The sequence below is a fragment of the Fukomys damarensis genome, unplaced genomic scaffold (genome assembly GCF_012274545.1).
Source record: "Fukomys damarensis isolate Sample0158 unplaced genomic scaffold, DMR_v1.0_HiC HiC_scaffold_17, whole genome shotgun sequence".
NCBI classification, from domain to species: Eukaryota; Metazoa; Chordata; class Mammalia; order Rodentia; family Bathyergidae; genus Fukomys; species Fukomys damarensis.
Window position 1 is genome coordinate 26,920,616 of NW_022900929.1, and position 16,295 is coordinate 26,936,910.

At 45.7% G+C, this 16,295-nt stretch overlaps 1 protein-coding gene across 1 annotated transcript in view; it reads left to right on the top strand.

The window, feature by feature from the left end:
* Window positions 1-16,295, top strand: part of Abca13 (ATP binding cassette subfamily A member 13) — a 337,625-nt gene that overhangs the window by 94,421 nt on the left and 226,909 nt on the right. Inside the window, exons 27-29 of the mRNA XM_010624894.2 lie at window positions 266-443; window positions 5,777-5,916; window positions 14,417-14,530. Of these exons, the coding sequence (XP_010623196.1) occupies window positions 266-443; window positions 5,777-5,916; window positions 14,417-14,530 (432 nt within the window). The remainder of the gene's footprint in view (window positions 1-265; window positions 444-5,776; window positions 5,917-14,416; window positions 14,531-16,295) is intronic.

The following is a 16,295-nucleotide window of genomic DNA, read 5'->3' on the forward strand; positions in this document are numbered from 1 at the left end:
GTTGTGTGTGTGTGTGTGTGTGTGTGTGTGTGTGTGTGTGTGTGTGTGTGTGTGACATGTTTCTCTTCTACTAAGTATATAAGCCAGAAAAGCCATGGCACTATTTGAATGGTAACCTGAGGACTGAAAAGACAAAGTGAGCCTCCACCCCCACTGGCTGAGCGGCTGTCATGCTCAGTCGCAGGGAGGCTTGCGCCTTCAGGAATCTGTGCGAGAACTCTTGTGAGTCACTGTGTGACGACTGCCGTGTGTCTCATGTTCTCAGGCTTCACGACACATCCAGGCCAGAAGTTCAGCGTTTGGCTCTTTCCAGTCTGTGATGAGCCTGCTGTGCAAGGACCAAGCGTCTTTCCTGAGCAGTTCCAACACATTCCTGAATTTGCCCAGTGTTAATGAGCTCTTGGAAGAGGCCAAGGAAAAATTCAACATCCCTGAGGATTCAAGTAAGATAGTAGCAATCCACATTCATCTCAGTTAATTTGCATATTGAGAATTAACTCTACTTTTTACTGAGTACTCTGTGTGGAAGGCTGATGGTACCCATGGGTGTAGAATTTTCTCCTTCAATTTTAGAACAGCCACTAGATGCTGGCATGGCAGTTGGCTGTGGAATGTCCCAGTACACTTGAGCATAGCTAGGCCTGTCACCCGTGTTGCCAAGGAACTGAGTCTAAAACATCCGTCACACTGAGGTCCCAGCTCCTCTGGTACAGTGAGATAAACAGCATTGGCCAGTGGCCCATGGATAAAGGCCACAGGCACCATTTTGGCCTTTGCCAGTGGCTGTATCACACAAAGCCATTTTTGTGTATGAGGTTTCCTACAAATCTGCTCTTTGCAAAGCTCCATTTTAAATAAAAGCAGATGACTGATTTTGTAGTTCTACTGTAAGTGAGAGCATTTTTATGTAACTGTCTATTCAACCATCCCTCCACCATCCCTCCCTCCCTCCCTCCATCCATCTGTCATCTTTCTTTCATGGTACTAGGGATGGAACCCCAGGTCTCCCACCTGCCAAGTAGTTGATCTACCCTGAGTCATACCCTCAGTTCAATGAACCCATTTTATTAGAAAGACTAAACATGAAAGTGAGGGGTTTGGGTCCAGAGTGTTCACCTTCCCCATGTATAACAAGCTGTTCCTCTGTGTTCCTGCTGTTTTATGTGTCTGAATCATGTTACTCCTGACTATAACATGGAAACAGACCCTACCTTGCAAGGCTGCTGTGAAGAGTAGTGGAGGGACCATGTCCCAGCTGCTTTACACAGTGGCTTAGTTGCCTCCTCTACTGCACAACACATCCCAACTTGCTTAGTGGCTGAAGACAGTGCGAGCTCACCGTCTCGTGGCTCCTGCAGAGCAGCACTCAGGCACCGGCTAGCTGCTCCTCTGCTAGGCTCTCACATGGCTACAACGAGGCATTGGCCAGCTGGGCTCTCACTGAGGCTCTGCTGTGCTGCTGCTAGGAGCCTTCTCCTTGCTGCTCCAGAACTCCTGGAGACTGTGTCAAGGCCAGCAGGAGCATCTGTGACTCTGCAGCTTCCAGTCTCCTCTAAAGGGTTTCCGTGACTGTCCAGCCCTTGGGTAGAAGCCCAAGTGAACAGACTAAGGGACTTCACTTACATCTTCACAATTCCTTCTCCTTGGCTGAGATCTAATCCTGGTTGTGGCGTGTGCCACATTCACGGGTTCTGTCTTTTCTCAGAAACAGAGCACACAAGGCCCGGTCTCTAGGGTCACATTAGAACTCTGCCCACCACACCCAAAATGTGTCACCTTCACCAGCTTTGTGCCAACAGTGGAACTGAGGATGGAAGCATAGGTGTGATTGGAACAAGGAGCCTGGGATTACATAGGTTGGAGGTACAGGAAGAGGAGTCAGATGCAGCCTCCTGCTGTAGAGGTGGTCGGTCAGTGCGTCTCAGCTAATGGCTAATATGGATGGCTGACAGATGTCAGGTAGTTCGGTAACATAGATACTCAATGAGGCTCTTCATACTGAGTAGTTTTTTTGCTGTTTCTTTAGGCGTCATTTGATTTTGAACACGATTGATTGCTCTTCTAATCCAGTCACCCATCCATGCATCCATCCATCCATTTCTATCTGTCCATCCCCATCCATCCATTCACCCAGCCATCCAGCCATTCGGCTGACTCTTGAGGACTGGTCTTTGTTGTTCCTTTCATAAATTTATTTCACTTGCTTTTCATCAGATGGTACCAGCCCCTCATTTTCCATTCATGTTGGAAGATCAGAGAATGTTTCATCCCTTGCCCATGCTCACTTGGTTCACACAAGGCAGACATGCAGATTCCTGGCTTCATATTCCTTGTTCTATACATATAATGATCATGATCATATCTTTTCTAAAATAAAAATTTCTGCTGCCTGTAGTAAGCTTGCAATTGAAAGAATAAGTTGTTAAAATATAAAGCAACCTCTATAATTAACATTTAAAAAATGTAGTCATGGAAAAAAAAAAGAAGAAATATGGGCCAGGGATTTAGCTTAGTGGTCCCTCCACCTGCCTTGCAAGCACAAGGACCCAAGTTCTATCCCTGGTACCAAAAAAAAAAAAAGTCATGGTGTTGAAAATTGGCCGAGATCCCGTGCCATGGTGCTGAGTGGGCTGTGCACTGTGGTGGCCAAGGTCACTGCCAGACCCGTCTTGAGACGCTGGTGGCACTCTGGTTGCCTTCCCTATTTGGTGGCAGCCTTTAGCCCTACTGCCATGCCCACAGGGGAGGTCCGGGCAATAGATGAGGCCGGGACTCCAGTGGAAGGAATAAGCCTGGCAGCCCCCGCCACATTCCTGTGGTTGCAGTGGCCAAAGAGGATGAAGAAATTCAGGACTCTGAATGAGTGTTTAAACATCTCTGTACAAGAGCATTTAGTAATTATGATCCCAGCTTAGAAATGACATATTAGTGATCACTACAGTTCTAGCTCAGAACCCGGGAGCACCATGATTGTGGCTTCATGAGAGATTAGATCCTGTTAACAACTTTAACCTTTGGTAAGAGGTCTTAAGCTTTCTAATTCCTGTGAAGCTTTTGAGTTGAAGAAATTGCTCTTCAATATAATTTTAATCTTACATGAAGATTTGCCTGCTGCACAGCTATCATTAATGGCAAAGTTGGTTTGGCTTTACTTATGTGCGTTAAAAGGCCCGAGAAGCACCAAGTCATGGAATGGTCTGTAGCACAACACGAAGAACTACAACTGCATGCATTTGCGACACTGTCTTCAAACAGAGGAGTCCCCGTCCTGCCCTGGAGATGTCGAGACCTGGCCTGTCGGGCCTGTGGTGAGTGCCAGTCCCTTCTCTAATCATGGTAACAGTTCGCACAGATGTGTGATGCTCCATGACTTCTGAGAGCCACCTTGAAATGAGAGACCTTTATGAAGAGGGAGCAATCCAGCACTTGATAGGAATCTTTACAAATATTATATGCCATCCTAATGAAAAAGAAGACATTATCTTAGAAATCCAGTCCGATACATCACTTACCTTGTCTTTGTGAACATCGTGTTCAAATGCAGGACATTTTTGGAGCTGAAGGAGTAGATACAATTCTTCACGTAATGAAAATAGACCCAAGAGGTTACAGTGGCTTAGCTATACTGTACTTCTCTTTAGTACACCAGAGAGCCTATGGCGCTGCCTTTGGGGATGTCCTTCGGGAGATTACATTCTGGAAAAGGAAGGCATTTTTCCTCCTTTTGGATATTTTGGCTTTGACCCCCCCCACCCCTGAATTCTGCACTCTAATAGTTGGAATGATGGTTGAGTTCTGTGATAATCCCCAAACTGCTGCTCGTGTCAGTGCTTGGTGAGGGAAGAAGGATCAGCTAGCTTCTAGTCTTTTAACTAAATTGTGGAGAAAAGAAGAAGAACTAGGAGCAAAGTGTGATGATATACATGGGGAGCTCACCTCACTGACACAGAGGAACCTCTGCTAGTTTTTAAGAAGAGCGAAAAACCACTCAGCTGCCTGCTCACTGCACCTTTACTGCAGTTACGGATATTGCTGTGAATATCAGAACAACATTTACACTGTACTGGGCAAACAAGATTGTGAAAACTAACCTGGCTGGTCTGCCGAAGATTCTGTCACTCTCTGAAGCATGCATAGATACCTTGTTTTTAAAACTGGTGAAATACGGAATGATATTTATGAAGGAATAAGACTGGAAAACTTAAGACTGGTCACGTCAGATAAAAGAATTTTTGAAACTATTACAACAGCATCAGAAAATACTGGCAGGATGTTTGCTTCTCTGCAGAGTGCGATGACTGAAAGCCAGGCATGCCAAGATGTTCAAAATGAACAAGAAGTGTACACAAAACACAAACTACCCACAGGCAAAGAGAACTGACTAATAAGGGAAAGTGCCTCAGCTGGAACATCAAATGCTACAACATTAGAGAAAGCACAAAGGCGGCAGGCATGGTGATGGAATCCTCTGAGTACAAGAAGTGACCTCAAAATGTGGTCTCTGACTCAGTGGTTGTTAAAAGCCTCAACATGGCGATTGCCTCTGCCCAAGGAGCAGTGGTGGAAAAGCCCTCCTGGCAGCCATGGGAGACCTCTGCAGACACAAATACGGCCCTGAAAAAGCTGCCCATTTGAGGAGAAGCTTTGCAGAGACTGAAAGCATTTAAAACTGTGGGTGAGACATAAAAGAGTATTTCTACTTCACATACTTTAGAGATTTCCAAATAAATCCTGCTTGTAATTTTTTAGGTAAATATATCTTTAGCTACAAATGTAAAGTGATAGGTAGACTAAATATTTTAGCAAAATGCTAAAAAAAAATTTAAAATGTAGTCATGTTCTTAAGTTATATTTTAGAGGCTTGTTTCTATCAACTTAGTGTATTTGGAAAAATTTATTTTTTCTTTTCAAGTGGAGAATCTGGGAAGAAGAAATGGACACAGATGATCAAAGCAGTTCTCATACATTGGCTGTTACAAGTGACGATCTTAAGGCTGAGCTGATATCTCCATATTAAGTGTTTTCTTTGTGGGTGAAAGAACGGTCTGCACTGATGCATTCATATTTGTTCAGAACCTTGCAAGTTGTATAGTATTTAATTGTCCATCACTATGGTGATGAATTACCTATTCACTTAGATAACGATGGCAGAAGCAGCCAGCTGCGGCACGTGTGCCACAGGTTCATCATTCCTGATTTAGACTATTTCAGAAAACTTTTAATTGCTACCAAATAATGAGAGCCGCTGTGAAGAATTCTTTGGGTGAAAACAAGGTGCTCCATTGCACTCACCATGACAAGTTTGGTAGTTCTGCATAGAAGCTGCGAAGGAAATCCAGGGGCAACTTGTAAAATGGGCTCCGTAAGAAAACTGAATTGAGTCCTCAGTCTACGGTGTTGAGAGTTTTCTTGATTAAAAAGGAGATTTACTTTCTCAGTGATTACCATTCTGATTTCCAGGTGTTTGCGCCATCACTGTCATGAGTATCTTAGTTTAGAGGAGAGTGTCCTGATCTCCTTTTCTGCAAGTCATTGTAGTGAACGCAGCACCCCGAAGTTTCTGAGGAGACAAGTGCCATGGAAGTGAGGGACACAGAAAACATTCTGGGTTTGCTCCCAAGTTTAGAGTTGGGTCACAGCCGCTGTGTCGAAATATGAGTAACTCATTCATTGAAAACAAGGGCGCTTGTGGAGGTGTAATAAGCTTCCTGTCACCTGGCCCTTCTGCTCATCCAGGATCATGTAACACTTTCTCTCTCTCTCTTAATTGTGCCAGCGCCATTTTGCTTGAAGCTTTATCAGGAAATCCTGCAGTCCCCCAATGGTGCGCTGGTGTGGTCCTTCTTGAAGCCTATATTACATGGACAGATACTCTATGCACCAGACGTTCCGGTGATTAATGAGGTCATTCAAAAGGTAAGTTGAAACAAATGAGAGACTTATAGTTCAGACCTATACAATAAAGGGTTGAAATCTTCGAAAGTGTTTAACTAAGTCTTACATCCCTTGGATTACATGATGCTTTCTTATGTTGATTAAAATTCATTTTTCTGGTGACTCTCATTGCTGTGGATGTGTTGAGCCCTTTGCTCAGAGGACAGTTGAGGCAGGACTGTCATTAGCATCACTGGAGCGGTGAACTCAGAATTGTAACGTGGAAGGTGGAGGACGGCTGGAGAGGAGGAGAGCTGCAGGCTGGGCAGAGGGAGGTGGTCCCAGGAAGGAGGAGAGCGCATGGCCAGGCTGCTCCACTCTGCATGTCTGGTGTGAAGGAAAGAGGCAGCGAGGGTGCGTGTAACCGACGTAGGAACAGTGAGCGGTTTGCCTTGTGATTTCCCCCAATTGATTGTGAGGCTTTGCCCAGCCCTGTGGAGGATCTGTTTATATACAGAGGCTGAAAGAGAAGTTTTGTAGGAGGAATTTCCACATTGCAGGGTTCTTCCTATATCCCGTTAACTTTTTGAATCTGTTTCCTACAGGATCTGTTATTATTATTTGTAGTTTCTTTTTAAACAGTTGTACTGTGCTGTAGAGTTTTCTTGTGTGGTGTCTTTTTGAGAGATTTTGTTGTATTTTCCTGGGTCTTTCCTTGTCTCCTCGTGGCTTGCGAGCCTACAGGGACCTGGAGAGGGGATATTTGACCACAGATGTGGGGTCCTTTTGACCCTAAATGCAGGACACAGAGGAGGAGGTTCCTGTTCCATTAATGCTGAGCCTCCAAGCTTCAGGTAGCATTAATGATTTAAAATCTGAACGTGCTGTGTGATCATTGGATGAACTAGGTTATTTTTTATCAAATTCACTTTTATAAGTTTCCCGTATCCTGTCCCTCTGATTGCTGTGAGTCACAGCAAGTTTCCTGAGAGTTTCCTCACCTCATGGCTTGGCTCAGGGACTGCACGTACCCTATCCTGAATAGTAGTTTTAACATTTTATTTTTAAGTCTTAAAAATAGGCTTTTGGAGAAGTATTGCAAAATTCTGGACTCTCACAATTAGGTGATTATCTTGACGTTGGATTGCAGCCTCCTTGCATTAGCCCTTTTGTCTCGAGGGAGCAGTGTTTTAGGTCACGCTCCATGGCCGTCTTGGGGCAGACACCAGGCCAGCAGTGCAGCCGAAGCTGACATGATGTGGCCCCTTGGTGTAGTGGACTTAGCAGAATCCTGGATAGACTTACAGAAAATAGCACTATATCACCATTTCAACTTAAGTGTAGAAATTTGAGAAGCTATGAATTTCTTTTTTATGGCTATATAATATATGCCAATGCTATTATGTTACTATTATTATTAATAGCATATCTGGCTGAGCATGAAGGTGTATGCCTGTAATCCCAGCACTTGGAAGGCTGAGGCAGGAGAATTGCCATGCTTTCTAGGCCAGCCTGGGATGTATAGTGAGTTCAAGGCCAGGCTGAAATACAAAGTGAGATCCTGTGTCACTAAGTTAATAAAAAAAGCATTTCTGTAAAGGCTGCCAACTGTGCTGTTTTTCGCAATACAACCACCAGCAAGCAGTCTCTTTCTTCTTCAGAGGAGCTCACCTTGCAGGAGGGAAGAGAAAGCGCACAGCTGAAGAAACAGTTTAGACATAATGCGATGAGAGGTAGGTTCTGGGTTAGCAGGGACTGTGGACCCCTCGCCTTCCCATGGGGCCTAGGCAGAAGTGCCTGGAGGGAGACACCCTGAGCATGTGCCCTGAGAATATTGAGAAGTCTGGGAGGTTGAGAAAGGGTTTCTCTAATGCTTGCTGAGACAGGAACAAAAGTGAGTGCTGCTTACGTCCCTTTCTCATGGCTGGCACAAAATGCTGGACATCCAGGACTTAAGGGAGGAGGGGTTTATGTGGCTCACGGCTTCCGCCCATGGCTGGCTGCTCTAAGGCAGAACTGGCACAGTGAGCGGGCCCGGGTGGAGATAAAGGTGTTCACTCCACTCAGCCAGGAAGCAGAGAGGAAAGGGAGGCCAGGGACGGAATGCAGCCTCTGTGATGAGCCACAGACAGGAGACCCGGGGGCACCTGAGGTGTGAACTGCGGTAGCTCCTTTAGCACTCACTTCACATGACTGCACACCAGGTGCTTCGTGGTTTTGCAGCAACAGACCTGACTTTACGGCACTGTACCTGGGTGATTTATTCCAGCAGTCGGCCATGGCCATTTGGTTTTATGAAAATTGGCTCTGGTGCTTGGACCCACGGCCTCAGGTCCCACAGAGCAGGAGACCTGGGCAGCCCTAGGAAGTTGCCACTTCTTCAGGAAAAAGGATCTATGAATAGTGGGCATTTCCTGAGGTTGCACCGAGGGCAGCTCTAAGAAGCAGAAGGTCAGGAAAGGAAACATCTTCAGGGAAGGCTGGGTGCTGGCGCCCTCTCCTGTCTCTGTGGCTTAGGCTTCTTGCTTCGGTTGGGAGAACCTTTTCTCTACCTGGACACCCGCAGTGCCTGGCATTTGAGTCCCTTGAACTCCAGGATGGGCTCTCACTCGCCGATGTCACCTGCAGCACATGTGGTTGCCTGGGCATCTTGCCAGATCACACTGAAGGCTGGCGCGATTTTACCTTTGGGGGATTGTAGGAGGAAAACATAGGATGCAAATTTCTTTCTTAATTTTTAAAACATCTTTCCCCCCTCTAGCCTCAAAATAACTTATTTTTTATTGGTACATGTTTGCAGTATAGCGGACCCTCGACATACCAACAACTTGGGTCATGACCAGAAATTTAATTGTTAAACTTGTGAACAAAGTCTTGAGTTATGACCTGAATGGCAGCTGCTTGTGCTTCCAGATGGTCTCAGATACAGATCTAACCCTTAAAGAGTTCTGGAAAGAACATGACAGCATCCTTTCCTGGGTGGGTTAACTGAGAAATCCTGGGCCAGTGTTTCTCTAAGGACACTGAGATCTGCCTGGAAGAAGGTGTGGCCTGAAATTATGTGGGAGAGAGACTTGGAAGGCAGCTGACCAACTTGAGTTACAACCAGCCCAGGGGAACAAATTGGGTTCATAAGTCAAGGGTCCACTGTACATGATTACTTTCCTTGTGTGGAGTTATTACCATACATAACATGTCTTAAATCTTCCCTCTTTTATTTTGCTGGTTAAATTATTTATACTTTGGGCTTCTCATGTGAGAGAGACTATGCTTTATTTTTGATCTTGAGGGAAGATGTCACTAAGTTACTCAGACTAGGCTGAACTTGCAAGCCTGCCTCAGTCTCCCAGAGTGCATGCATTAAGGCAAGCACTGTCGCACTTGTCTTTTTTTTTTTTATTCTTAAAAGTGTTGTCTGTGCCAGGAATGATGGCATTTGCTTGTGATCCCAGCACCCTGGGAGGCTGAGGCAGGAGGACTGCAAGTTTGAGCCCAGGCTGAGCAACTCAGCAACTTTGTAAGATTATGTTTCAACACATAGACAAACAAATGAATGGCTAGGATTTAGCTCAGTGCAAAGGCCTCAGGTTTAATCCTCAGAACCCAAAATAAAAAGTGTTGTCTATACACAGGGGAAGTAAGACTATGATCAGTTGAGGGCAAGGACAGGGAGACTGAGGTCTGTGTCATTCTCTCCTGGCTGCCTGACATAGTTCCTGTACTTTCTGTGCTCCCTTCTTTCTCCCTGAGCTGCCTGGTGATATAGATCCTGTCCACTGGGAAGGGGTTTTAATTAGTAAAACAGTGCATTTGAGAATAAGCAAAACCTATAATCGTATAGTTCAAAAAAGGGGGAAAAAACCAAGATGGCTTATTAAGCAATGGAAAAGATACTCAGACTTATTCATGATGAAATGAGAATCCCTGAAAGGAGCTGGCCCCAAATGAGATAGGATATTAAACTGCTCAGGGCCCAGATTGGATATATTTTATTGGTTGACGGTGTTAGGAGGGAGCATTGTTGGCAGGAGGATATTGTGTGATGTCTTTGAGGCCAATTGAGAATGTTTATCAGTGTCACAAAGACATAATCACACATGATTGCCATTATTTGTAAGTGCTAGGGCTGGGAAACAACCTAACTATAAGGAAGGAAACAGTTAAGTTTGGTGCATCTATGAGATGAAAACTTTATAAATTGTGAAAAAGAAGAGTTTGGTCTTGACTGCTTTCCAAAATGAACTCCAGACAAGATGCAGATGGAAGTGGGTAGTTGGAGTGAAGAAAGATAGCATTCCAGCAGGGCACAGGGGAGCACTGGAAGTGTCTACTCTATTTGGAAATGGCTTCTGGGGACAGAGTAGGAAAGGAGAAGACCACCTTGCCATCTCCTTCAGAAACTTGGAATTGGTACAGAGAGCAGAAAGCGTACCCATGGTAGGATCCTGCACTGTCATCTTCTTTGTGCAGGACTGAGGACTTGAGGCTCGGAGGGAAGCACTGGAATCCAGCTGTGCCATGTCCTCTGCTGGAAGGGCCAAGGCACAGGCCTCCTGTGTGGCCTCCTTTGTTTCTGGGAGAAGAGGATGGCCTTGCTTTTCTCCTCCCCCCCATCCACCCACCTGAGAAGGTGAAGTGGGCTCTTCCTCCTTACGAAACGGGTCGAGTGGAAGTGGGGGCTGCTCCCTCTGGTTTTGCTCTTATGAGTTTAACCAAACCAAGAAAGAAATGCATTTCTGTTCTTCACTCTGAGTAGATCCAATTTTCAAGTCCTGAAATTCCTCTCTCATTCACCTTTAAGACAGGGACTGAGTGAGAAGAGAGAGTGATACAAATAAGAAAATGATGGATTCAGAGAACAGCAACAACAGTAACAGCAACAGCACAGATTCAGAGCTAACACCTCATGCTTCGACCCAATCGGCATGTAATTTTTCCTTCTGTATTTTAAATAAAAGAGTAATTGCAATCAAGGGAGGAGTGGCCATTTTCTAAAATCATCAGTGAGTAAGTAGGTGGCGTGTGGATGAAACAAAGTCCAAGTCATGTCTTCTAATGAGATGAAGACGGACGACACTAAGTGTGGGGTCTCTGATATCACGACCCACTTTGAGGTGGGACTTTGGGATGTGAGCCTTACTGACTTCCACTCAACTTGTGCAGGCAGTTAACTAAGAAATAATGCACACTCAGAGGCATCCACCTGTCATGCATTCTGTTCCACTCCAGTCTTCATTTTTTTATGCTCGCATTAGCTTATCTGTGGTCAGTGTGCACCTCATCAGTTTGGCTCCTGCACTCTGTTAAAGATTAAATTTTTATCTCGTGATCATAGATTTGTATGCATTTGTAAGAAATAACAAGAAGGTCTGGTGTACCCCTCCCTGAGTCTCCCATGGGTACCACCTCCATAGCTCTGTGGGGCAGGACCCCAGCCAGGCTTCTGACGTTGGTGGGATTCCCTGACCATGTTCAGATTTCCCCAGTCCCACTTGGACCTGTGTGTGTGAGTGTGTGTGTGTGTGTGTGTGCACACGAGCACACGTGCGTGTGATATTCTTCTGTTTTATTTGTTTCAAGTCAGTTGGTGATTACTTGTTGAAACATTTTTATGGAGTCTACTTTATAATACCAGCCAGATCATCCCAGTGTCTATAATTTATCTCAGTAATGGCCTTAACTGGTTGCTTTTCTTCTACCGCTGTGTTTTCACTGGTTCTTTGTGAGGCGGCTGATTTTTCTGCTGTGTCCTGGATATCTTGGCTATTATATTAGGACATAATGGCCCTTGTGTCTTTTTTTACTGCAGGCAGTCGTCCTGCATAGATTTAAGGCACAGGTTTTGGCCTACTTTGTAGGCCATGGCTCTATTGGTGGCTTAATTTCTGTAGCCTTTGTGGTGCAACTGCAGTCTGCTTGGTTTGTCTGGCGCTTCCAGAGTTCCTGGTAGGCTCGGTTGTGGCCCCGAGGAGGGTAGGTCTGGTTTCCTCAGGTCTTCTGTTGAGTGCCTCCATGGGGACTGGAGTCCAGGGTGCTAGAGAAAGAGGGGACTGGGCAGGCCAGGCCCTTGTCATACCATAGTCCTCCTGCTGGAGGGGCAGTGAGGGTTTCCAGGCTAGGCCACTGTGGCAGGGGACCCTTTGCTTCTGTGTCTTCTCTGTCTCTGCGTTGGGCTTGTTGTGCTAGGAGCCTGCATACTGGTCAGCCCTGGGACTCCTTCTGTGCCTCCTGGTGGAAGGTGAGTCCTTCCCAACTGCCTTTTCGCTGGGGCCCCTTGGTGTTGTGGGCTGGCACAGTGCTGTGGAGAGCAGGGTGTGGGGAACACCAACAGGGCTGCCTTTTGTCACTAGGTTGTTGATGGGAAGTGCAGTGTGTGGTCAACATCCTGTGTTGGAGGCAGCTAAAGAGACTCCCAGGCACTGTGCTGTGCCTCCTGTCTGGGTCTGGGACACCTGGTCTTCCTTCACTCCTTTTGGAGCTCTCTCTGGAGGCCTGTTGCCCTGTTTCCAAGGTGTTCATTATTTCTTGGCTGGGGATGCCTTTTCCAGTCCTTGCTATGTGGAGCTTGAGGCTTTGGTGGCTGTCTGTGCAGTATGGTGATGCCCAAGGTCTTGTCTCTAGCTTCCCATCTCAGACCTGGGGTCAGCTGCCTTTCCCGTGGTGCTGGCCTCTACTAGAAGCACCCAGCACTTGCAGGTCTCCCTCTGGGTGACACAGAGGCTGGGGGCCACTCACTGTGGCCAGGGCTGTGCACCTACGTGAGGATTTTCTACAGCTTCTAGCTGATTACTTTGTTCTTAAAATACAGTTCACCAAGATTGAAAAATCTGTAGTCATAAATATGTTATATATTATAGGAATTTTTAAACTTTTGGTAGCTCTGGTTTCTAATACTAGTACATTATTTTATTATGTTTAATTCTTTAAAATTATTTTGAACATTATTGTTTTGTTGTATATTAACATTTATTTCATATTGAATGATTTCACATTTTACATCAAATGATTTATATACATTCTAATAGTTCAATAAACATTAAATAATTACAAGTTGGAGTTCTTAGATATTTATATGTTTTGTTATTTATTTAGAGGACTATTTCATGCATTTGTTGTTTATTTGTTCTCCAAATCATGTATTTAAAAAATTTATCTTGACTACTGTCTTCTTTCTGGTTTCTTTAGATTATTCTATCATATTATTTTACAGATATGTTAAGTGAATTTTTGTTTGATTAGCTTTTACTTTTTAATTTAATCACACATATTTGAGTGTGAATTTTGGTTATAAATAATATATTTTGGTAGCTAATGTTATCATCATTTTTTCTTGTATGATCATTTCCTGAAATTAAAGTTATTTGTAATAAAGTTTTAAAATTTCAATTTATTCATCTAAAACATTTTTTTGTTTTTGGTATTGGGGATTGAACTCAGGACCTTGTTCTTGCGAGGCAGGCCATCTAAAACATTTTCAAACAAACTTTTGTTAAGAATTTTAAATCTCATAATATATACCTAAGTAATTTATACATCCTGATATTTTACTGACGTTTGTCCTAGTGTGTTAGTTTCAGTGACTTTGTCTCAAACATTTGAAAGGTGGGGGTGTGCATATACACAGTAAATTAGGACATTGTAACTTAAGTTTTAATAGCTTGCTTGTGCGTCTATATGTTCATGTGTGCTTGCATTCTTTAATGTTGGATTTAGGTCTTACACATCTTCTAAATTGGCTGCGTCAGTAAGGGTGTGTAGCGTCCTCTGCAGTCTGTGTGCGTTTCTGACCAGCACAGCGGCGGCCTTCTCTGTTTCTGGGGAGCTGGTTGTGAGCCAGGCCTGAACTCTCCATCTGTCTTCGCAGCCACAGTTGCCCCACCCCTCTTCCTGGAGGTCTGCCCTGGGCTTAGAGCTTCCCGCGCTTGCTGTGGTGGCTGCTCTGCAGTGTCTGTGTCACCACGGGGGTCTCCCTGCAACCCCAGGGTGGGTCTGGAGTCCCAAGCCCTCTCCTCTCTGTTTCTTTGGCACTGAGCCTCTGTTTGGTGCTAAATACATGGGAGTCGCGATTGACATCTTCCTGGCTGGAGCTCCATGTTTCATTGTGGTCATTTCCTTAGGAGAGAGTCTTTTATACTGAGAGACAGAGGCATGGGCAGTTTGTCAGGTGCATGACTACCCATATTCTGTGTTGCCAAATTATTTTAGGAAAGTCTGCAGCAGCAGGGGAGGCACAGACACCCAGTTAGTCGCACTATGCTGGCTGATACTGGCCACTGTGGAGCAGATGCCGAGGTGCGCTGGAGGAGGGAACGCAGGCAGGCGCGGCTGGGCTGTGTGGGTTAGGGTGACAGGGGCCGGTGTCCCCTACAGTGAGGCTTCCAGGAGGGACAGGAAGGGCTGCTGACCTGCAGGGGCAGGGCAGGACTCTGTCCTGAGGACCAAGTCGTGTGTGGTGCTCCCTGATCTTGGAGGTGCCGCAGGACTGGTCCATCCTAACGCAGTGGCCAAATGAGAGGCTCATCCCCTGTGCTTTCTTTTGCAGGCTAATTACACTTTTCATTTTGTGGACGAGTTAAAAACTTTATCAGAAACATTTCTGAAGGTGTCCAGCCTTTTCCAGGGAAGCGGAAATGGACAGATGATCAGCCAGCTGCAGGTGGGTGGTGACGCCTTCGCCACCTGGGGCAGACGCTGCCTGCCAGGGTCTGGGACCCAGGGCTGCCTGCAGAGGATCTCGGCCAGAGGGCAAGGTTAATATGAAATCAGATGCATGTGGGGCCGGGGATTTAGCTCAGTGGTTTCGCTGCCTACCTTGCGAACATAAGAGCCCGAGTTTGATCCCTGGTATAAAAAAAAAAAAACAACCCAAAAACGGATACATGTGAAAAATTTTTCTGAGTTTTCTGAGTTTCACCCTATGCAGGATGGTATTGTTATGGAATTGATTAATAACATCAACATTCACCTGTGTTTTATTTTTTAAATTTATTTATTTATTTATTTATTTATTGAGACAGGGTCTCACTATGTAATTGAGACTGACCTGGAACTCACTATATAACCCAGGCTGGTCTCAAACTGACAGCGATCCTCTTGCCTCAGCCTCCCGAGTGCTGGGATTGCAGGCATGCGCCACCATACCAGGGTTCACCTGTGTTTTAAATTGCATATTAAATTCAGTGCTTTTTAGATAATTTCCATTGTTTTTAGTTACAAATCTACTATAGTGGTTAGTGATTATTTCCTAACAGTCTGTGTCAGCACCCTTTTTGACAGTGTAAATGGGTTGTGGTTTAAAATGCCCAACGTGCTCAGGCAGGGCCCGGCAATCATTAACTTGGAAATTTAATTCCAGTGGTTTACCTCGTAACTTTAGGGGTGCTTGGGAAATTCTAGTTGACCTTAAACCTGGTAAGACGAGGAAACAGTCCTGTGTTTTTGTTCAGTTCTGGGTTATTACCCACCGATAAGCAGTTGGGAGTCAAGCGCTTGGGGATCAAACCATCCAGGTCTGATTCTGAGCTCCTCTGCTGTCCACCCACTGTGTGACCCTGTGCTGCTTACTGAACTTCTCTGCACCTTGGGCTTCTTTCTGTGCAACCAGGAAATCCTAGCAGCTGGGAAGTGAAGTGAGCTGTGGGGCAGGTGAGTCCCGGTTCCCCTGGAGTTGGAGATAGATGTGTGTGCATCTTACCATGGCCACAGCTGTTACAGTGAAAGAGGAGGTGGGTAGGCCAGGGCTGAGGTCCCCGATCCAGGAAGGAGACAGGAGATGGGGAGGTTTCTGCACCCTGGCTGGCCGGGTCAGCTGTGAAGGGATCAGAGCGGAAGTTGGTCACTAGTTGGAGGCCCCGTCAGTGGTCAGTGGAGGCCCTAGCTCTGGTCTGGGGCTGTGGTGGGGACCTCAGCACACAGTGCCCCGGCAGATAGCAGTGGGTGAGGTCTCCATCCTTGTGCTCATTCTCGAGGTGGCTGCAGCTGTCTCAGCTGCAGTTCCATCCTTGCGCTTTCATTTGCTTGCCCATGGGTTCCATTGTGAACACAGGGATCAGCGACCTTCTGGGGAGGGTCCACATAGCAAGGTGGTTGGGTCTGGGTGAGGTCCTGTCACAGCTGGGGACAATGGCACATGTATCACAGGTGCCAGGCAGCACACATATGCCTCTGGGGACAGGAGGTGGCATGGGGCTCTGCCATAGGTACCAGCAGCTCCTTGAGCTGAGTGCTGTTTACTAAGCAGCCTTGTCAGAAATTCTGGTCTGGAATTGCTTATCTTATAGAGAATACAAAATCATAGATTGTCACTCAGTTTCCCTCCCTCCCTCCCTGTAGTACTGAGGATTGAACACAGGGCCTTTGCCCTGAGCTCCACCCTCAGTGTGTTTTTTTTTTTTTTTTTTTTTTTTTTTTGCAGAGGCGTA